This window comes from Gallus gallus, chromosome 10 (assembly GCF_016699485.2).
Source record: "Gallus gallus isolate bGalGal1 chromosome 10, bGalGal1.mat.broiler.GRCg7b, whole genome shotgun sequence".
Taxonomy (NCBI): Eukaryota; Metazoa; Chordata; class Aves; order Galliformes; family Phasianidae; genus Gallus; species Gallus gallus.
The window spans coordinates 12,154,074-12,177,193 of record NC_052541.1 but is presented as its reverse complement, the minus strand read 5'-3'; the positions used below and the strand labels follow the sequence as shown (position 1 = coordinate 12,177,193).

Genomic DNA, 23,120 nt, shown 5'->3' with positions numbered 1-23,120 from the left:
GCTTCTCATGAAAAATATGTTTTCTCTTAAGCTTTTTAAGTTGACCAGCTTTGAAATTTGCTGATGACAGTAAGATGCAAGAGCAGCCATTAGAAGAAAAAGTGTCCTCAGCAAGGATCTGCACCATCACTGAAAATCACTGGGTTAAGCTGCCTGGAAAGTAAACCCGCACTACATTCACATAGAAGCATAGAATAACAGAATATCCCAGGTTGGAAGGGACCCATAAGGATCATCGAGTCCAACCCCTGGTTCCACACAGGACCACCCAAAAATCAGACCATATGTAACCAAAGCTCACTCAATGCGTTCACCACGTACACCAGTGCTATAGCATCGCCTCTGTGCTTGCATAAGCCTAATGCACCTGCTTGACCAATACAGCCTGGAGAAGACCATGTGCTTATAAATAAAGCCTGCTGAGAGACTGTGTGCCAGCCTCATCACTCATTCATTAAAACATAAGGGAATCAAAGTATGTTTTCATACGAGCATGTAGTAATGCTTCCTATTTTGTGGTGTTGGCCTACAGCGTCAGAGGCAGGGGTCAGTGGGACTGCAGCTGAGGTAGAACCTTCCCGCCAATATCCCATTCCATGCTGTTGCTGTGGGACAGACAGCAGCAGAGCGGCAGTGTGACAAAATGGCGGCTGACATGGAAGTGCGGGTGGAGCAAAGGCGCTGGATCCCTCCATGCAGAAATAATTGCAGCCACTGACATTCACTGATGCTTGCTGAGTGTTTATAGAGACCAACCAGTGGATGTGAACGCAGTGAGGCGGCGGCGGTGTGTTTCAGCAGTGGTGAAAGTGACAGTGGGTCACCTCTGCTGGTGCAGATTTGTTACGAGCACAGCATGCAGGCTCTGTTTCATCGCTGGTGAAAATGCATAGCCAGTGGTGATGCCTATGTGAAAAAGCAGCACTTTGTAGCTGAGAATCTGCTCTGTCCAATAACGTTATTGTGCTCTTTGCATCTGTTGTAGTTTCCAGGGAAATAAATAGGAGACATTGCTTTTGTTGCAACCCACGTATAGGATTTTCAGTACTTTTTAGAGTTCCCAAACCTAAGGGCCGTGCTTCCCAAGGGGGCAGTGGGATCTCCGCTCTCGTTTTAGCACTAATTGCAGCACTTGGCTCCTCACGTTCTCTCCGCTGATTGGCTGCATCTGCCCCTCCAGCGCGCAATTGCCGGCCGGAGTGGTCGCCATGGCGACAGCGGACGCCGTGCGGCCCAGCAGCGTCCGCCATGGCTGCCTACCGGCCCGGGGTGCTGGTGGGCAACTGGAAGGAGGAGGCATGCCTGGAGGAGGTGGGCGAGCAGCGGGGCCTCTGCTCCAACCTCCGGCTCCCGGGAGCCTCGCCTGCCTCTTCTCCTCGCGGTGCTTCCCCCAGTTCTGTTGAAAGCCGACACTGCAGCGCCGGGTAATGCTTTGCTCCCTCTTCTCAAGCAGGAGCGCCTGAGGGACTTCATACAGAAAAGAGAACGAGGAGAACTTCTAATACAGAAAATCAACAGGCTTCAGGATAACCTTTTAAAGAAGGTAATTCTTGAAGGTTTTCTCAGTCCTCCGTGACCCTGCACGGAACGACATAAGCTGTTTGCTGGCATTCTCAGTGTTAGCATTTGACATCTAAAGCACTCCTGATACCAAATTCGGACAATTCAGTATAAAATCCGGTGTGTTTTGGCTTAGGTGCAGCTGTCAGTGTCTAAGGATGGATTCATTTGCTTTGGAGACAGAGTGATGCTGCTAAGCCCAGGCAAGGAGCCCTCAGTGCAACGTGATGTTGAGGCGTGCGGTGAGCTGACGCTGGCGGTTAACCTGGAGGAAGTGTCCATATATTCAGCTGTGTCACTACACGCACCCTGCGCCGTGAGCGCCGTCACCACCGTGGGCCCTGTAGGGCGGAATACGTTCTGTATTTTAAGGTTTGGTACTTTATTCTTCACTATGAGAGTGGCGAGGTACTGAAACAGGCTGCCCAGGGAGGCTGTGGATGCACTGTTCAAGGCCACGTTGGATGGGGCCCTGGGCAGCCTGGTTTAGTATTAGATATGGAGGTTGGCGGCCCTGCCTGCGGTGGGGGGGTTGAAGCTTGAGGATCCTTGAGGTCCCTTCCACCCCAAGCCATTCTATGATTCTGGGTTTTCAGTGGCATTAGCTTTTGGTATCTTATTCTGAGAGATGTGCAATGAATTTTGCTAAAATACAGATGAATTTATGTAAGATTAAATTATTTTACAAGGACTCAAACTTGAGCCTGATTCTGCTCTGCACATTACTATGAGTAGTTCCAAGAAAGTTTAAATCAGCCCAGAACTGGTGTGAAAACAGAATCCAATTCACTGGATCATTTGGTAAACTTTGCATTAAAAACTCTGTTTTTCATGTGGTCATATTTCATCTGTATACAAAACACATCCAAATATCAGTAACACTATTTGTTCTCATGCAAATAATGTCTCTGAAGCAGAAATCTGAGTCAAAGTGGACAGTGCTTCAGCTGTCCTAAAAAAGACCCCTCCATCAAACAGAGTATTCTCTCTCAAAGACACATTTAACTCCAGATGCTTGTGGGAGAAGAAACAGAACAGGTCCCTGCTCAACAGTGCAAGGCTCTGCCTTAGTGCACGTATTTAAGTATACCAACAGTGCGTAAGTGTACAAACTAACTCTGACTGAGCAAAATGCTTTGGGTTAGATGTAGAAAAGAATTCTGAAGCCAATTTAGGTCTTCTAGAAATGCAACCAAAGTATTTTTGCTCAGCTTCTGTCTGATCCTTGAGTCACTGACACCAAACGCTTTCAGGTCTCTCATTAACTGATCACAGGCTTTATCAGCTATGCAAGTTACTCTGAATATACTTAGAACAGCCTGGCATTTCATTTAGTGATCCTTTAATTTAAAAAACAGAAATCATTCTGAAAATACAGATATATCAGCATGTACATTGATGTAATAAACCCGATTACTAAGTATCAACATGTAATTAACACCATATGATGTTAAGTTACAGGCAAACACTGTTCTGCTCTTAGTCCCTGATTTTTCAGGTGCTTATAATTAAGTGTATTCACAAAAGTAATTTGAAACACCATAGCAGTAAACATGAACTTAAAAAAAAAAGTAGAAAATCTGATATATTTGAAGTTCTCATTGTTCTTTTTTTACAATTGTAACAGTGTTGATGGAGGATCAGTGGGTGAACCTGTTAAATTTGGGCAAAAGTTTGGTCTTGGAACAACAGGAGGGTTTTCTGATCCAATGGTAAGGGAACTAAGTTGCAAATGGCAATTGATGGCATATACTGATAGTGTGCATTTAGGTACTATATGTATCAAATCGTACAGTGGTTCAGTGTCTTAGCTTTACAGAACAGATTCAGAATCATCTGCAAATCAAAATAAACAATATCTATTTAGGAAGTTTGTGGGACTTGTCTGAGATCAGTCGTGCAGTCCAAGGGGACAGTGACCCAGAAAGATGGGTAACACAGATTTTAAACAAGGAAAAAGAAAAAAGAAAAAGGAAAAAAAAAATCCAAGAAGAAAATTTCCTTTCTTGTGAAGAAAAAATACAGTCTGTGTATGAAGTAACAAACCAGGGGGAGATTTCTATTAAATGTGAACATTGTTTCCCTTTACAAGTCAGAAGCAAAGCAGACATTTGCTGCTCAGAATAAATCACATCAACTATGATAAAATTTTCCCTCTCAGCAATCGTTTGGATCTGAAGGAGTCTTTGGAATGTAAAATCAATTTTCAATTAATATTCACCAGAATACTTTATGAGTTTATCAACACTATAGAATCTATTTTACTGTTTTGAAATGTGTAGCTTTAGCTTGGCAGACTGTTCAGAAGTAAAGAGAATTCTTTGTGCTGTTTTTTCTTTTTTAAATTACATGTCTTTTCCTTCTATATTTATGCGGTCCTTAATGTATATTTTCATCTACAGTTATATCTAGCAAGTGACCATAAATCATTTATGAGGTTTGCCAAAAAATCTTACCTTCAGCAAGTATTTTTAACAGATGAGCTTTCCTATTTGACATGCTGGCAAGCAACCTTCTTGGATCCACAACTGCGACTTGAATATGAAGGATTTCCTGTTCCTGTAAGTCATTAAAATTGGGGGGGGGAGGGGGGGGGGGGGTAGTATTATTTAATTGTCACAGTAGATTGAAGCAGAAAAACCATTTATCAGGCTTTATCTTTTATATTTGAAGACTATGGTGTTCACATTCCTTCCCCTATCATTTATTTCCATCGTATACATCATATCTGTGCTGCAGACACTGGTTAAATTCATTCTTTTTTTCCACTAGACATCTTTTACATCCATCTACCTGCAGTATTTCTGCTGAGAGAAGTAGGTGGGAATATGCTGCTTAATGTATCAATATCTGGGAATAACTTGGTTTCACTGAGAGGGAGCTGATCCTCTAACCTACTTATAACCTACTGCAGGGAACCTGCTTTATCAGGAGGGTTGAACTAGATGATTTCCAGAGGTCCCTTCCAACCCTAATGATTGTGTGAATCAAAGCATTGGAAAAAGCGGGTGCTTTTCCAAATATGTTTCTTTAAGTTTTTGTAAGTACATGAAGCAGCTGCAGTATTTTCCTATTCCACATAACAACTGGGCTTCTTGAAGTGCTGGGCATATAACAAAATATCATGGAAATAATCACTCTGAGAACTGACAGTACAAAATATTTCAGTATCAATCTACAGCTCTCTGAGAGTGATATACAGCCATGCATGCTTCTATTAGGTAGTAATTAAAACATTCACCTTGAATAAGTATTGTTAAAATTAGTTCTAAATGTCTATCAAGTGTATTCTTTGTGTGTGTGGGGGGATGGGATATTTTGTTTTGTTTATGTTTCCTTTTCTTTTTCCCAGGCAAACTGTAAACTGATTATTACTCATTGCCATACTAATAGAAGCTTAGCTGTTCCAAGAAACTTTTGGTCAAGGTGAGAATAATTTATAACTGGCAGTGATGTGCTTAATGAGACATCAGTTCAGTGCATTCAGAATCACTGAAAAAAGTAAAATAATTGCTTCAGAACACACTGAGGAAATGGAAAAGAATGCAGGATGCACATTCTTCTATTCCCCGTTTTAATTCTTGTGTTCTGTTGTGATGCTGCAAGCAGGCAGCTCTGACTTACTTACTTTTTCCTTCCCTTTTTTTCCTTTATATTATCATATCATGTTCCCAGCCTTCTGTAGTGTCTTGGTAATTCTCCCTTCGAATATCCTGAGCAATTTTATATTTATTTATTTGTTTGTTTGTTTTAAGGAAAAATTGGTATGCTAAGAACTCAATAAAAAAACACCACACAAAACTATATTTCTTATATCCATATGAATCTCATAACAAATTAATGTTAATTCAACACTTTGACTTAACATGCATGTACTGAAATAACGTTGGTTAAGTATTACTAAGGAATATGTCAATTGTTTCTCATTACATTTCAGGCTAAATTTTACTGTGACGTTGTATCAGTTTTTTTGAAGATGAAAAAGTTCTGTAAGGCTGAAAGGTTGCAGTCGTTTTAAGTAACCAGAGTCATCTTCATGAGAAAACCTTCAACATCTTACAGCTAATGCAGACTTGCTGAATGCATAAATACTCATTCTGCACCCTGCCTCCCCGCCCTTTTCTTTGACTTTGCAGGTCTTATTTTGGAAGGGAATATGAAGTAATTTGTCACACTTACCTGGATTCTCATCGAGCTGAAGAAGACAAGAATTACTGGGTAATAGTTACAGGAAATCCTGGTGATGAGGGTGGTAGTATGCTTGATAGACCCGAGCCTAAGCCAGGAGGAACAGGAAAGAACGAGTTTCGTGAAGAGATGAAGAACATAAAAATCCCAGATTACAACTGACAGAGATTGCTTAGATTCTGATCCTTATTTTTCTGTCCAGATTTTAGCATTAGAAATGTTTATTTTAAAAAGAGATATGAAAATCTATCATTAATAATTTTATATAGCTCATTAATTCATCAGCATTATGTGGATGGCAAAAAGATGACTAATACACACTGATGAACAATGCACAACATCAAAAAGCTCATGAATCAAGAAAAGCTCATTTTCCTACTTTCACATTCTCTGCTGGCAAAAGAAGTTGGAACATATTAAATTGAATTGCACTCAATTACTGGCCTTCTGGGTGTATTTAACCAAAGCTTCCTAACTCAAATCCGTGTCACCATTTTGAAAAGAGTGAGCATACATTTTCCAAAACAGTAAAGACCAAACTCATGCAAGCTATCATGGGATGCTTTGACATCTAAGGACTGGTGGAGAGAAATTATGTGGTTGAGGTTGTTCCACATTCTGTCATGAGAAGGGGAAAGGACTACCTGTGCTGTTGGAAAATGAACAGAATTGAATCAACAATTCCTGATTATCAGCTTTTGTTCTAATACAATTTTAAGACCACAGATTTTTCAGAGCTTAAATCACCTTTTTTTTTTTTTTACAACTTTTTTTTAAACACTTCTTAATATAGTCCACACGATGGCACCACATTCTTTTAAACACTGCGATTATTGCCAGCAGGATTATTGCTACATGTGTTAAAACAACCTGAATCACTTACATTCCATTGAGTCCCTGATACAGTGCCACTAAAGCAGCAGACTGGATCAAGCTCAAATTCTGGGCTATGAGGTGTGAGTGATGTTTTGTCATCTTTTTAGAAAATAAAATCAGTTTAAGCAACAAGACAGAATTACGTACAACATTGTTCATTGTATGCTACCAATTTCTTAAACAAAACTAACTGGAATATTAATTTGTAACCAAAATATACTTAAATATCTTTAGGAACTTTTTCATGTGAAGATAGAAAACCTGATATTGTACAGTACAGTAAATGATGGATATTTTTACATGACGCTGTTACTACTTGCCCCAGTTTGCAGAGGTTAAGATTCCACACATTTTCATAATAGACTGACATAATTCTACGTTGATTTTGTAGGCAGTAAACTAGAAAAACACAGGCTGCATGAACACACTGCAGAGTTTCTAATTTGACAGTTGTGGGACATTTATTGCTAACCATAGGTTTTATTATAAAGGACTGAATATTAACACAGAATTTAAACACTCCAGTGACTGCCGCTTAGAGACACAATAGGGTCTAACTGATAGGGTAATGGAGATCTGAACCGTGTCATTGTGCAAACTAAGGGTGCGTGTTATATTTTGGTTGTCCCAGTTTTGCAACCCAAGAACTATGGACAGTGATGCTCGCCTCATTTGTAAAGCACTCTGACATATACCAACAAAAAGCAAAATCACGCGTTAGGAAAGCTTTTAATGCTTCCTCCAAATTAGACCCAATAAGGATAGATCAACAAAGTACATTGTGGGCAGATAAAACTCACTTTCAGGCAGCTCAGAAGCTATTAGCATGAAGTTGATCCCGAGCCATTAGTCCATGCTCAGAGACAAGGTGCATTATTTCAGATTTAGTGCTGTGCTAATACAGCATTTTGGAGGTACAGGGAGAATTCACATCTGTGTGTTTTGCTGTATGGATGCATGCTAGCATCCATAATAGTGAAATAAAGAAGAGGTAGAGAATTCAACAAGTCAACAAAGACAGACCTCATCCTCATAGTTAGCTGATGCAGAGGTAACACTGGAAAATAAAAATCCACTTTCCATCTGCCTTTTCACTTTCCCTGCTCCTTTGCACACTCACTTGACTCACACCACTTCTCCTCTGCCATGTCATCTTGCTCAACCGTACTGATTTGCAATGGCTATGATGTCCTTGTGAAGCACCCAGACCAAGACCCCACTCTCACTCTCCACCCATCAGTACCTTCAGAGGCTGCTTTTCTATTCAGTGAGGTACTATTTTGGCTCAACAGGCTCATCAGAGGAGGAAGCCACATGCAGGCTTTGTAACTGGATAAGACATCTGAAGGAAAAAAAAAAAAAAAAAGACTATTAAAATTAGAAATTCCACAGAGCAGTGGAAGAAAATATCCAAGTACTGGAAACTTGGGTGGAGTTGGCAGGTGAGATGGTGATTTTGATAACATCTGTGCCCATTCACCCTAAATTAGTATTGCACAACCAGTGCAATATGGGGTGGAGGAAAGCGTCCTTCTAAAATCTTCTTTAGAAACACTTAGATGTAAGAAAACTCAACTAAGAAGGCCACAGAAGAAAAATACATAAGGCACAAAATACAAAAGATATCAAATACAAATGGAACTTAAGAGACCTTTGCGTCATTTTGTCAGCTCCATTACTCTAAAGTTACAGTCTTTGGCCCAGCTGTTGCCCTCCCCCTCACCTTCTATTTTTTTCATCAGCCTTGTGTATGGAGGGTCTGTGATGAGTTTACGCCCTTTTCTTCTTCTTCTTTTTTTATTTCTTTTGGTTGGTAGGCTGGCACAAGGCAGCACCTTTAATACAAGAGAACAGAACATCAGTACTGTGCTAGAAAGCATTGCCAGATACATATCTGATTAGATTAGGTGTCTCTCAAGATGTTTCCATGTTTTTGTCCAGGAGGACTCGAAGTGCAACAGAATAGGCACAAACATTAGAAAATGCCTGATGACATTAATACCCACATTTGCTGATGAAATTAATTCATACCCTTACATCTCTGCTGTATGTTTATATGAAAAACTCAGAGAGCTCATTTCCTAACATCTGCTAAACGCTGCCTTGTGCGATACGTCAAAACAAAATGAAACAGACCATCCAGTCACAGGCCAGCAAGTATATATGTTTCTATAATGCTGGTCTTGTTTTAATTATAGGTTCCTTGGGGCAGGGACCGTATCTTCATCTTTTTTCCAAATACGAACAACTAAGGCAGAGACATTCAGTATGCAATAGCCTAAAGCTGTTAGTAAAAGTGATTGAACGATGACAGGAAATTGAAGTAGGCCTGGTGCAAATAACCAGAGATACAGGCACATGAAATCTACACATAAAACAGCGCCAAGTAGTAAACTCTCGGTGTGGGGTACAAAGATGCAGCTGCCCAAGTGAGTCTGACGTTAATAGGAGTTGCTAGGAGAAGAGCCCACAAACCACAGCGCTGTCCCTGTGGGTCTGACAAACCCACGTTGGGAAATAAGAATTATATGTGCCAGTATTTATTTTTCTATATATATTTAGTTATTTAATTATATGGCGTACCAGTTAAAAATACCTAACCAGCTTTTAGCCTAAGTCCAGAAGTGGCACCAGTCCTGAGAAGCTGAAGTGCTGTTTATGTGTCTTGTTTGTATTAAAACTGTTAGCACTTAGGTGATGTATGCCTGTGAAGATCTCCATCTGACTATGAAAATCCCTTTCAATAATGGCATGTCACTGTTCCTGAGAATGTTTCAAGTAGAAGGCATAAAACCCATTGCATCCCAAGCAGAATGGACGCAAGAAACTAGTCAATAAGCAAAGCTCTGAAAAAAAGCTGGACTTATCTTTCCTTCATAGGCAACATTTAATCAAGCTTAAAACTCCTAAAATACTATTTAGCATGGATTATTGTTACAGGGTCTCTACAAAATGAAACACAGCAGTTTGTGAAATCCATATTGGACAGCAATTTCTATCCTTGCTCCCTGGTTTTCAACCATTCCTCTCTTGCCTGGGCTTTCTGTCTATTCTGTATCCTGAAGAAACAACCGAGCAGTTGTTTGGGGAAAAGTTTAAGGTTCATCAGACTTTCCGGTCTTTTTGCTGACAATTTTGGCAGCACCAGTTCAGCCAGAACACCCAAGATGTATTACAGTCTTGCAAGCAGCCAGTGTATTTAACTGAACGTGAAAAGAAGCATATTTTGCCATATAAATGTATATATATATACACATGTATATATATACATAGATATATGAAAATAGAAATAGCATTATACGCACAAACCCATACTGAATATTTGAAAGCTGACACAGCAATAGCATGTAGCTCAGTGTGTGAAAGAGACCTATCTCTCCTCAGCTAAAAATATTACCTGGTTTCTTTTGAAACTACCTGAAATAGTTGGTTCTTTCAGCACAATTTTGAGTGGTCCTGGATATATTAATATTCAAGCCTGCATATGAACGACTTCACATCATCAATTAATCCAGAATAATGTTCTTGCTACACTTTATGCTTTCACCTCATGCCCCTTTTTTTTCCATCCCTTTCTCCTTTCTGCTTGCTGCACAAATCCAGTTGACCTCAGGTTCTACTTGTGGCTGAGAAGTTGCTCAGAGATAGGCCAACATATGAGGCTGAGCTCTTTGTTCCTCCTAAACCAGTCTCTTTAGAACATGTTGACATGCTGAGTAGACAGTGTGTGGTCAATAATTCGTAATTACAACAAAAGAGACCTTTAATCTTAGTGGCTTAAGTTCTTTGATAAAGCCCTTATATATTTGTAGTGTTTTCTGAATTTGCTCCCAAAAGGGCAGACAAATTTTGTTCTTCAAAACTTTCTTACTGGACTGCCAACTTTGGACCAAACAAGGAATTCTGGCAAGATTGACCATATCAAACAGAAACAGCTATGGCCAATAAAATTTTTGACCTGAAATCAAAAATCAGGATCTTATTTTTTCTTTTCCCCCCAGCTCTTGTGGTATTGGTAAGGTGGTTTTTCTCGAGCCCCAGGCAGGTACAGTAGAATCCATCAGCACTCAAAATCTTTCACAGAATGGGCAATTTGAACTAAAGAGCGTGTCCCACCCTGATGAATGGAGAGGGGAAGCCAAGCAGGATAAAATGGGAGATTGGGGAATGAAACTGCAAACAGTTAACCCCAGCCTAGCAAGTTCTTGAAGAAAGTGGCCAGCTGTAACATACTTGGTGAGCCCAGAGATGAGCAGCAGAGGATGAAGCAGTCACCCAGAGAACAGAGCTACATGCTTAACAAATTCATGCTTATACCTGATGAACCTTAAGCTTTTCCCCATATAACTCCTCGGTTGTTTCTTCAGGACATAGAAGAGACAGAAATAAAATAATAAACCATAATAAAATAGTAAACCATAAATCTTAAAAAAGAAAAAAAAAGGGGGGGATAGAGTAGTATTCCCCGTGCATGGTAAATTGATAGATCTCATGCAACACACTGTAAGTGCCTTTTGCTTTTGTGGCACCATCTTGGATTGTCAGTCACAGTAGATGAAGATTAGAGAGACTATCGAAGGCCAAGAATCCTCTACATTTGATCACTGAATCTACAATCACTCTTTCAAGCAAAGTGAAACCCCTTCCAGTTCCCCAGCTAATACAGGTGACAGTATTCTATTCTACACTTGGTCATACCTATGTCATGCACAATTTCACCTCTCATTTATCATATCTATGCATCAGTGTCCCTGTCCGATAAGTGGGTATGACTCTTCCCTAAAGAAGATACTGAAAACAGCTCTGTGGATGTTTTGTAGGTGCTTATAAGAACACCACAGAAATATTGCAAAGAAAATGTTATTGTTCATAAATGTCCTGGAATTCTAAACTGTACTGTAAAATATGTCTGCATATATGTGCTGTTGGATCACACCAAATTTTGCATGCTTAATTAACAAAATTGCTAACTTCCATCACGATAAAAGTTCTCTCAATCAGTTCTCTTTTCCTCACGTTCCTTTTTCAGACACAAATAACTACTTGTTTAAAAGCAATTCACAGAGTTATTTCAATAATTGCAGTACATGACCTCCTGTAGAGCATAGCTTATTGTTCTCACTGCTCATTGAGAATTTTGATGCTTCCAGAAGTTCTTGTATTTCAATGTTTTCCTCTGTCCCATGGCTAATTAATATCTAACGGTACATATCAACTGGTAATGCCATGTTAGGCGGTTATGGAATTTTGTCCTGAAGTGCTAAGTGATTTTAAACAGTATCACACTTTGGGACTTGTGAATGGTTTCTACTGAACACCAGACTTAACACAGAATTCAGAAACACCAACACAAATTCCTGCTTCCTATGAAATTAGCTTAACAAGGATTTGGGGAATAACCATTTCATCTAAGCAACCACGTCTGAAAACAGAACATTCATTCATCACAAAAAGAAAAAAGGCAATGTTGATTTCTACCAGCCATTGGCCCTGTTACACAGCACAGCTGTTAGCTGTTTGGTTTTAGAAGTGTTACCTACAAGTGGTGAAGGTTTTTTGGTCAGCCCACATAGCATATAGCAATTGTAGGTTTTCTATAATAACGCGAGGTTCATGTTGTAAAGAAAGATGTTGTCAGAATTGGTGTAAATGCAAAATAATGATTTATGTTTCAAGTTATTCTACAACGTAGAATATATGAATGTGCTGAGGTAGGACAGTTTTTCTACAGGAATACTGTAATTAACTGAGGACAATTCTCCTGCGTAAATGCTATGAAAGGAGTATTCATCAGGTGGAGTTCTCATGCCTGCAATGAACAGCACCATTGGCCAAGACATGCTTCCTGAGGGTGGGACAGTGAAGGTGAACTGTAGTGAGAGAGCTCTTAAAGAATATAGAAAACTTATCCATGAAACCAGAACTACAGAGAACAAGAATAAACTAAAGTTGTTTGGAATGTTTTTTAAATTTGTAGTGCTATCTGGGGAGAGTCTAAGAGAACATTAAGCTTCTGCAGGTGAACAGATATTATTATCTCCACAGAAATAAAGAATAAAGAGTCATATTTCCAATTTAGTGGTCAAATATGGCTGTAGTTATATTCTTCAGTGACTGTGAAGTTTTGTGTTGATAATTTTCTTCCTTGTTGATCAAAGTTAAAAATGTTCACTTGAAAGAGTGTTTCTAAGATTAGTAAACAAATAAATCTCTGAAACAGTTAAATATTGTTGGAACATATTTTTCCCATTACTGCAAACAGATCCTGATATGATAAAGCCACTGGTCATGGCATACAAAGTGTTGTATTTACAGCCGTGAATTCATTGTCTATGTCACATTTGCACTTCGGGAGCAATGAGGGCATCACCTGGAGAGTTATCATCAATAGCTTCACTTGGGGAAAGAAAACAAACCATTAAGGTGGTGCATCTATTTTATCCAATTTTACCAATCGTTACATTACAATCTTCCAATCCAGAAAAACGTTAATGTAACATCCAAAGGAACGGGCATGCTTTGAGAAAAAACAGCAGAATAGAAACAGAGCTCCTCAAACCAGTTACAAGAGCATTATCTGCTGAAATAAAGCCAGCTGCTATACCCCAAACAGTCCATTGCTGCCATGGTAAATTGCACAGAGCAGAATAAACATTCCAGAATGCTCTAATTAGCTTAACTATGAACAGCTTTTTGAAAACTCTATTTCTGATTCAACTGGACGCAGAGCGGCTCTTCTAAAGCTGTATTCAGCAGTTCAGCTGTTCGCTCTTGGTGCTTTTTAGCACACACCTCCATTTCCCAGATTGCATCCACAGCAAGGGTGGATGGTCTGGTGCACGAGGGCTGCATCCTCCAGGCCCTCTCCTATTCTCATTTCCATTTGCTAGAGCAGTCTGAGACCTACACAAGCTCTTCCCCCAAAGCAATGCTTAAAAAATAAAAAATAAAAAAATACGGGCCTGGGCAGCAAGAAGGGAGCAGAAATTTTGTGTAGGTAAGCATGAAGTAATGTGTAATGAAAGGAACAACTTGAACTATTCATATACACTGATGGTTTGCAAAATCACTCAAGAAAAGATCTAGGCGTTACTGTGGACAGCTTAATGGAAACTTCTGCTCAGTGCACAGCAGTGGTCAAAAAAAGCAAACAAGATGTCAGGCTGTATTAAAGATGAATTGAAGAATAATGCTGGATATAATAACAATACCATCAAATACATCAATAACGTATTCTCCATTTTAAGAGTAGCTTATTTTGCTTTTGTTCTATGAAAAGAAATATCTATCACAGGAAAAAGGGATTAAAAGGGATTTAAAGGCATAGATAAACTTCTACAAAATGAAAGATTTTTAATGGTGTCAGAATTGTGACATCATTCAAATCATCCTTCTCTAAACAACTTACCTGCTTCTCAGTTCACCAGCTTGTAAATAAGGACAGAGGGAAGCACTTACCTTGAATGAATGAAAAGCGACGCACGGAAAGGCCTCTTTTGGGCACAAAGACGTCATTTTCCTCTTATTCCTAGCAAAAAAAGGTCAGTTCCTCTCTGCTCTCCCCTGAACTCAATACAAGGCCCAACCCAGCACCGCTTCTCATCTTGTTCACACTCAGCTGGTGCTGTACCCATCACCTTCTATTCAAACTTCACCTACATCCCCAGGTCCAGTCCAGTACCTTAACCAGAATCCTTCTTTTCATCCCCTACATCTCTCCTTGCCCCACACCCAAACCTACCACACCTGACCTACCCTCTGCTGCTCCCACCATCTCCCATCAATTGCCCCACTGCCCCCCACATGGCTTTATGACACATTTTCTCTCACTGCAGACACAGCTCACCACCATAGCTCCCTCAGCTCTGCTGTCAGTATCATCAGCACTGTTGGCTGTCCATCATCGGCCTCCCTTGCAGTATCTACGCAGCAGGCAGCCGCCCCATACTCTGCAGACCATTGACAGACGGGCATGATGTGGTTAACATTGTCGCTTACTACTGACAGTAAACTAGAAAAAATAAAACCAGAGGTTAACTTACAGCATAAGAACCCTCCCACACACACACCATCCATTCTCAATACATATATTGTATAGGTATTAATTAAAGCAGAAGTATCTCTCCTAATGACCTGATGTGACAGGTTGAAAGCTGTCCTGTGAATTATGGACATGATATACCTCAACCTCTGTGGTTCCTAGGGTAGAGTGCTTGCTGAACATAGATGTCAGATTTGGTAAATTTAACATTGTTTAGTCTGAGGATAAGTGAGGAAAATGAGAAACTCATCTGCCCAGCAGCAGGAGGGTGTGGAATGAGGCAGTGTTGTTTTCTGCAGAGGATTTTTATGACTGGGCTCTTGAGAGCCTGAGATGTCACTAGGTCCTTGGGCTGTGAAACCAGCAAGGGAAAATATGAACCGATGCAGTTTTATATAACTTACAAATGCGTTTAGCATTTTCTGTGACAGAGAGACGGCAGTCAGAAAATTTAACTGTTTCCTTTGTGAACTTTATTTTGTTTATCTGGAAACTTGCTCTGTGTCACCAGAATTGGCAAAATTGGTCTCATCCAGAGCAGGAGCAGGGCATTTTCCCACATATTAAAATAAATTCTAATTTCAAGAAAAAGGGGAGGAAAAAAAAAGAAAGAAAAAAGAAAGTCATGCCATGAAATGGCATTATTACCTCTAACAAAAAGCATATGGAATAGTAGCTTGCACATAGGTCTAGGAGCCAGGAATAAATCAGTGCTAGTCTAGACATGCTGATTCCAGCTGTGGTCCTGAACCAAGCTGTTAGTGCTAGAATTTGATTGAGTCTAATGCCCATCTGGATGATGAATGAAGGCAGAACAACACTGTCCCATCAGAGCTGTGCTAGAGGTACTCATGGCTGGGACACAGGCAGGGAAACAAGGGTTACCCATTGTATTTCAATTTCTCCCAGCCCACAGACTGAGTCCACAGCCAATACTAGAAGTCAGCGTGGCACATCCTATGGAACAGTGGCTGATCACATGGTTCTCCCCAGTATAGACAACAGAGCAGAGGAGATGTCTTTACTCAGTCTTGGTCCCCACTTCTAATTTAGTACAGCCCCCAGTCACGATCTCTCTTGTGCTTTCTCCACAGTGACTATAACATTTAATTAACTCATATTTATATGCACTCAGAAGATGGAAAACTCTCTATATTATGTATTTAAGGTAATTACTTCACAAAAAGACATAAATTAACACTGACCAGTGATGTAATTTCAGAGCACAGAGCACTGGCAGGGACATAGGAACCCCACGAACACACCTCCTCCCTCCTGCCCTTCTCCTTCTGTCTCCTCCCCTTCCCCAGGAGAATGAACCCCTCTCCAAAGCAGTCTGATACAAAAACCATTTGCACATCCTTTCCTATTATCTTCTTTTCAAGAAATAAACTGTCCCAGTTTACCTTTGCTTTAGCTTAATTTCTGTCATCCTCAGACAAAACCATTTGCTCCACTACACAGACTTTATTCACCCAAGACCAGGTTCCCCAAGCCCTTGCAGAGCTTATGAAAGGCGTTTTCACTCACTTGGGTTAAATGAACACTGTGTATTTTCTTTCTTCTTCCCCCTTCGCCCCCCCCCCCCCCCCTTTCTTTTTGGGCAAAGAGTAATAAATGAATCATTTCAACTTTGGGCGAGGAGTTTAGGTGTTGTATTTGTACCATGCAACTACATAAACACAGAACGAGCCAGTTAACCAATGAGTGGCAGGAATTAGAGGTATTGAGATGATCTAAAACATTTTAACACATTTTTCCATATATTAGCCTTTGGAGTAGTTGTGTTTTGCTTTCGTACAACAGACACAAGTCAGTGAAGTCCAAGAGGAAAGTCTGAGGTTTTACATTTCTGTTTGTGGTACAGGAAAAGGGTTACGATCTCAGTGGTTGATTCAGTGAAATAACATCTCTTTTATACACATCTGCCTCGCAAGTAGGGCGGTAGTTGGAAATACCCAATCTAAAGCATTAAAGATTTGCTGGCAAATAGCAAGGCATTTTCTGCTAAGGAAAAATTGTTATATTGAGTAGTCACTTTCAGTGCTCAGGAGCTACAGTCAAATATCCAAACACTGTGGAGTTGCACTGCATTTATTATTTTGTCAAGTATTTAACACGCCGGGAGCTGACTCTGCTGTGTATTCCATGCCTAAGAGGGGATGATAATAATGAACCTAAGTAAGAAGACACTTGGCAATGGTAAGTGATATTTTCTTATCAAATTCTTTGGGCATCATACAGTCAACTGTTTTTACATGCCAGTATGTATCATTTTCAACTCTTTTTATTTGGGAATTTAAACGAGGAGAGTAATCAGATAAGACATAAAAGCAGAGGTGTTTCACAAACTATATCTTTGCCTGTCTATACATTGTCATGGCTGTTTTGTTTTCAAGTTACGTGAGAAATTTGAAGGAAGTTGTTGAATGATCAGCCTTACTACTTAAAAGAGAGATGCTGTGCACGGAAGTACCTTAGTTCAGGACACATTTGCTTTGCTGTATAATATTTCTCCTATTTCTCCTGACATATATAAAATCAGCAGACTGTACCAGGGAATTTTGTGAGCTTGCAGCTTCCTGCAGTTCTGAAGGCCTCTCTAAACCTGCTGTATTTGAGGCAGACAAAAAAACGAAAGCATAAATCAAGTGATTCCTTACTCAAATGCATTTAAATCTTCAATTCTCTCTCAGTAGCAATTAATCTCCATAAAAAAAAAAAAAAGAGAGAGAGAAAGGTATTAATTTTGAAGCAGGATGTAAAGAAGAGGATATGTGATTTTTTTTTTTTTTTTTACTTTTGCAAAAGTTCATTATTTTTCAGAACTGTTTCTAACCTTTCTGCTCATTTCAAGAGCTCTGTAGCTGCAGGCTGTACTCTTCAAATCTTTTATTTTCCTTAAAGAAGCAATGCAGAAAAGCACATTTCCACGAGAACTGGACAGGAGCACTACGTAATCCTCTGAAAACACATACGAATTTCCAATCCATTTTACAATTCAATATTAATATGATTAGTGTTTCAAAACATGTTTCAAAACAAGACATCCAAACGCACTATTTACTTGAATCTCTGTATGAACCAGCCTGTACAGGAAATCAGTGAATTAGCCCAGAGTCTCAGCCTCAAAGGAGATGCATATTTGTTTAGTCATATGCTATAAATAACGTCTGTAGTCTCAAGACTTTGCCAACATTATTAATGCAATGTTCACTTAATAGTCTCCTTTATTATGGACCTCATTAGTAGCTGATTCATGCAGCATGAGCCTACAGAAAAAACATGCAGGCTGGTGTAATACATGGACACTGGTGATATATGTCTGTACTGCCACTGTAGCCTCATTGCTGTGCAGCTGGCATGCTCAGAGCCAAGCACACACCTCCTGGCCTGCAGCCCCTGGGAAGATGCAGTCAGCTGTTATGCTTCCAGAATTATCATATAGAATGAACTTTGTACACAATGCATTCTGCATAATGAGATGGATTGGTATAGGATATCATTGCTGGACAAGAACAAATACTTGTTTTCTAAGAAGAGTTGTTGTCTTATTGTCTAATTAGAAGAGTACAATTTAATTATCTTATAGTACTTTTTATCCCCTCCTAACCAAGAAAGAAGGTGATAGCCACAACTCATTTCCATAGATAAGGACAGGGATTCAGAAGAGGAGGGGAGGTAAACTTATCTAGTGCCAAATATTCAGGTCACTCTCAGAGCTGGAAGGAGATCTCCACTACAGTGCTCTGTCAAAAACTGGGCTGTGGCAGAGTGTGACTACTTAATGGAGTGAGTGAAGTGTGTTAGACATGGTTGATGAGGTTCAGTTATATGTACTTTAAGCAACTGCCAAAGATTAATGGGGAGCTCACACTGATAGGGGCAAAACCTTAACATCATTTTGTCTATTTTATAAATAAAGGTCCTTCATTTTGGTCCTCTCTTTCCCCTCCTTCAAAAAAGGCCCACAAACCAGCAACCAAAAACATGCAAACAAAAAAACCCCAAACCTTTGAAACTGCTCTTTTTTATAAGTAACCCCCCAAAACCTGGGTATTCTTACCCCTCAAATTCTTATTAGAGTCACATCTTTGAAGGTTCACTTCCCAAACTGAATGACAATATTTAAGATCAGATTAGACAATGATGAAGAAAAAGGAAAGGGAAACAGACTAGAAATCTTGGGTTCCAGTGGTGGTTGCATGGTTGACTTGGAACATGATGTTGGACAATTAATTGGGACTCAAATACCAGAAAAGACTGTTCCTTGTGGGAAATTCAAGCTGAGACAAAGGATTTCGTATTATTTCTTCTTTCTACTAAAAAGTGAGCACACACGAAGAAAGGACACCAGAAAATGTCACCTACATCAGCTGCAAAACAAACAGTAGCAGTGATCTGAATTATAATGGCTTCTTATGGAGTAAGGAAACTCTTCCTAATGCTATGGAGCTTACTTACCCACTTATCTGGTAGCCCTGGACTATAGACACTGTGAAACCAACACTTGTTTTTCAGTGTTAAAACACAGAATGTCACAAAAGTACAAAAATAATCAAATGTTAAGAAATACAATAAAGTTTCATGACACCTGAGCTCCCTCCTCCTCACTGATTTAAAAAGAAAAAGTGCTGGGGAAGTGATGAAGGTCTTTAATGTGCCAAACATTAATTTTCAAGCTCTTATGGACAAACGTCAAAACAAGAGTCCATGAGTGTGTGGATACAGAGACATTTAAAAGAAACAGTAACTAACAGTCTATCTGTTCATAAGAGCAAGTTCTCAAGACTGGTGAGATTATGTCTTTACACCCAGATTTGATGCTTATTCTAAAATAGATGCTTTACCTGAAGCAGTTATTATCATCATCGATACAGGAATTACAGGTTAAAGTTCTCTTTGTCAGATTGATGAGACCGACTCATTGTAACATCTTCTGAGCATTAAATCTGTGATTCTGTAGGAAAAAAAAAAGTAAAACCAATGTCAGGAATCCTCAGGAGATCTCTTGTCTGCTGTTATTTAACATCAGGCACTGCTCTAAAGGTGTAGGCTTATCTTAAAACACGGGAGAAAAGCTGTCTCCCCAAAACATGATATTCCTCAGTGCTTAGGATGCTAAATCTGACTCTTGCATCATCTATCACACCTACAGGCAGGGTGTCATCAGATCCTATGAAGCACCAGAGTCATTCTGCTCTGTGTCTTACCAGGGAGCTATTTTTTGCGACAGATTATACAGTTTCAACCACAAGAAACCTGTGAGATAATTTAGTCTCATCTTGCTGTCAACAATAATGCTTGTGAGTAATGGATGTGGTGCTCACTATGACTCACATCACTGTTAGAAGTTACAGCACAGCAGTGAAGAGCAAGACAGCTGCCACTGCAGCTTTATGCTGGTATTCTCAATGCCACAAATAAAAACCATCAGCTCAGCCTCATTCTAATTGTCACAGCCTTAGCGATAAAGTAAAGCAGCAGAAATGTGAAGGGTCTTGAAGACTTTGTGCAGAGAAGTGATGGCATTAAGTAGCTTTACCTCTGCCAGGCATCAGGAATGACAAATATTCAGAAGTGGCATCTGCTAAAGCCTTGCAACAGAAGCGACAATCTATAAATGCAGTAAAGTCATCTTACTTAGGCACAGATATCTAAGAGGAAGAGATTACATAATTCCTCATCATCCACTGAAAAAGCTAATTTGAAACAAAAATCCCCACCAAGATCCATCAAAGCCCGCAACCAAGACAGGACCATGCATACTACCTATGGCTAAGGGATGGCAAAGTACAGACCTTCAGTGAGACTGAGATCGGGCTTTGAAAGTGGCAAAGAAGCAAATTCTGCCACTAGTCCTCAGAGAGACGAACTGTATTCATCTTTTCAGTACTTCCCTTCATTCATATCTGGCTACTCAAGGCATAAAACAAAACACAGTAGCAACAAATATGACACAACCCAACAAAGACTCACAATAAAATGGAAGACCAAACAGATCTAAATACACCTCCTAACACTGAACTCATGAAACATTCAGAGAAATTTTTCATATGATTTCTGTATGTAGACTAAGTTCAGTTTTCTTCTGCCCTTTACCTTTTTGCTTGATGAATCATAGTTTTGGCAATTGATAATTCCCCTTTCATTCAACCTAAAGGGGCCCTTATTTCAGCTTCCAGTTCAGGGGACTATAAATCAGGAGGAATGCAAAATCAGATGAAAAAGGAACATTATGTGATTGGAAATGCGGAATGAGGAAGTAAAGTCATAACCTTTAAAAATATTTGCTTTAAATTAGAATGACAACATACAGACAAGCTCACAATGTTTTTACTACTCTTGTGAACTCTGTATCAGTCAATGGCTTTACAAAAAATTGACAGGCCTGGTCTTCAGTACCTGATATTGAGCAGTTTCATAGTTCAGACACAAATATCCTGTAGCATTTCTCTAAGATCAACACAATCATTTATGCATAGTCTATAGACCCAATACAAAAATATGAAAAATAAATAAGCACCAACTCAAAACACTTTGCTCAAAGGGTACTATTCTTGCTAGGCCTCATCTACCATACTGTGGCTACAGTCAATGTTCTTCACACCGACACTGCTGTTACTGCTCAGTTAGGTATGCTCTTAACATGGTATTTCTTTAGATCACATGGGATACTCTCCTGTAAACAAAGCATTTGTACGTACAGAATAACATATTCTGCATAGAGAATGTCAGAGAGAGTGAGAGTGCTTGTCATGCAATGCCCACGTAGTTGGGAATACAAGGTCTAGGAACCTTGATTAACTCTCAGGGAGGCATTTCACTTGAAAACAGAAGAGGCTGCAAAGCTGGATACCATTACAAAAGAGTCAGGTAACAAAGCACGCGAAAGGAAGTGGACTTAAAAAAGGATCTGAAGAAAAAGGAGGAGATCCAAATGTATGAAAGCAGCGTGATGCTGAGGGAAAGGAGGGGCAGCAGGAGGAAAGACAGGAGTATGTGGAAGGTAGAGGATGACATCAGTGAAGAGATCAATGAGAAAAGGATTCTACAAAGGCTTGAAGAGCAGGGCATTTTTCCTAGAATAATCCTAGAGGCAGCAAATCTAAAGCAAGTACAAGGAAGTATATTTTTATGTAACACATGAAACTCATTGCCTCTGGATAATCAATACTTAATGGGAGACAGAGTGGATAAATTACAGTTACTTAACACAAGATTCATTTCATCTCCAGAAGAAAATGCTTTGTGCTTCCTGGCAAAAGCAGGTACTACGTGATGAAAGCAATTGGAAAGAGATTTACCTAATTTGACATACTGCACTACTTATCCATTATGGGCCTCGTGTAGCCTCTGCTAAAACAATGCTATCCAATCACAATGTAAAAAGCCCCAGCAATCTTGGAATATGCACAAAACCTCAGGGTGTCAGCCTCTTCTTACCAACAAGGCACTCAGAAGAAACTCTTCCTGAATGTTGATTATTTTTTTCCAAGCTAATTCTATTGAAGCAATTGCCATTAGTGTTTGCTGGAAAGAGATACTGGATGAACTGCGCTTATAGGATGATTAAATATACCAGTTCCTACATTGCTATGTTAGACAGATGGGAGGCAGAGTAAAAGCTTCACAACCCAAGACTGAAGTGATTAATCCAGTCTTGGCTTAGCAGCACTGAGAAGATGGACCAAGATGGTCTTGTGCAACATAACTGCTTTCTAGAATAGGCAATGTGTGAAAATTGTGTCTGTGCTCAAGATAAAACTAATTCTTGTGCAACCTACTGTAGGAAACATGCTTAGTAGAGGGTTGGACCAGATAATCTCCAGAGGTCCTTTCCAACCCCTACAATTCTGTGATTCTGTAATTCATCAGTTTGCAGAGCAATATAAGGACAGGACAAAAGCTAGCATACCACAAACTATTGGCTTCCTCTCCTATTATCACAAGCATGAGGTTGGGTGGAAATCGGGTCTGAGGCTACGTTCCATCATTAGTTAGATTTACTTTGCCCAGTGCAAAAGTTCTGCTTAAATTTATATGCTCCTCTTTGGAAAAGGTTATCACCAGTAGCAACAGGCAAAATATTTAGTACTGAATAGTCTGCAAATTTGTCCTCTAGAATCCAAATCTCTGGATTTGGAAAATAATTTGAGGGGAAGAGGGATCAGCTCCCGTATCTGCTCTGGTTCCAGACGCATCTGGATTCTAGGCAAGAGAGAACTCATAAGAAATACGTACAGTGGCTTCTCTATTTCCTCCTCCCACTTCCATCAGAGACTAACACCAGATGTCAGAAAAGTGTCTCCCAACCCAGGGCAGAAGCATCGCTCTACCTGGGAATGGTACTGTTGGACATTTATTCTGCAGCAAGAGCTGTTGCTCCTTCTGCATGCTCTCTTCCTTTAACTGCAGATACTATTTTCATTTATTCATCTCTTGGGGTGAAATC

The 23,120-nt window shown here is 39.7% G+C and overlaps 3 protein-coding genes across 5 annotated transcripts in view; 2 read left to right on the top strand and 1 right to left on the bottom strand.

Moving 5' to 3' along the window:
• LOC415472 overlaps positions 1 to 23,120 on the bottom strand; it is a 104,695-nt gene that overhangs the window by 58,690 nt on the left and 22,885 nt on the right. For all 3 annotated transcript variants that reach the window (XM_046899333.1, XM_040706939.2, XM_040706962.2), the window contains 7 exons: positions 19,516 to 19,625; positions 14,471 to 14,635; positions 14,083 to 14,152; positions 8,348 to 8,459; positions 7,868 to 7,966; positions 5,740 to 5,836; positions 4,017 to 4,119 (listed from right to left, as the gene is read on the bottom strand). The gene's annotated coding sequence lies outside the window, so the exon portion shown is untranslated. The remainder of the gene's footprint in view (positions 1 to 4,016; positions 4,120 to 5,739; positions 5,837 to 7,867; positions 7,967 to 8,347; positions 8,460 to 14,082; positions 14,153 to 14,470; positions 14,636 to 19,515; positions 19,626 to 23,120) is intronic.
• Positions 1,211 to 6,756, top strand: CFAP161 (cilia and flagella associated protein 161). The gene is made up of 7 exons (XM_413847.7): positions 1,211 to 1,311; positions 1,454 to 1,543; positions 1,697 to 1,932; positions 3,188 to 3,272; positions 3,963 to 4,121; positions 4,913 to 4,986; positions 5,697 to 6,756. Exons 1-7 carry the CDS (start codon positions 1,249 to 1,251, stop codon positions 5,908 to 5,910), a joined length of 921 nt encoding a protein of 306 aa, XP_413847.2. The 5' UTR covers positions 1,211 to 1,248; the 3' UTR covers positions 5,911 to 6,756.
• IL16 (interleukin 16) overlaps positions 16,727 to 23,120 on the top strand; it is a 40,836-nt gene continuing 34,442 nt past the window's right edge. The window contains exon 1 of the mRNA NM_001277996.2: positions 16,727 to 16,867. The gene's annotated coding sequence lies outside the window, so the exon portion shown is untranslated. The remainder of the gene's footprint in view (positions 16,868 to 23,120) is intronic.

What these genes read in the sequence shown, in the direction of transcription:
- CFAP161 (XM_413847.7), top strand. Translation starts at nt 1,249, where the DNA reads ATGGCTGCCTACCGGCCCGGGGTGCTGGTGGGCAACTGGAAGGAGGAG. An exon ending in GAGGGTTTTCTGATCCAATG is followed by an intron (nt 3,273 to 3,962) that starts GTAAGGGAACTA and finishes TTTCATCTACAG; the next exon opens with TTATATCTAGCAAGTGACCA. An exon ending in ATGAAGGATTTCCTGTTCCT is followed by an intron (nt 4,122 to 4,912) that starts GTAAGTCATTAA and finishes TCTTTTTCCCAG; the next exon opens with GCAAACTGTAAACTGATTAT.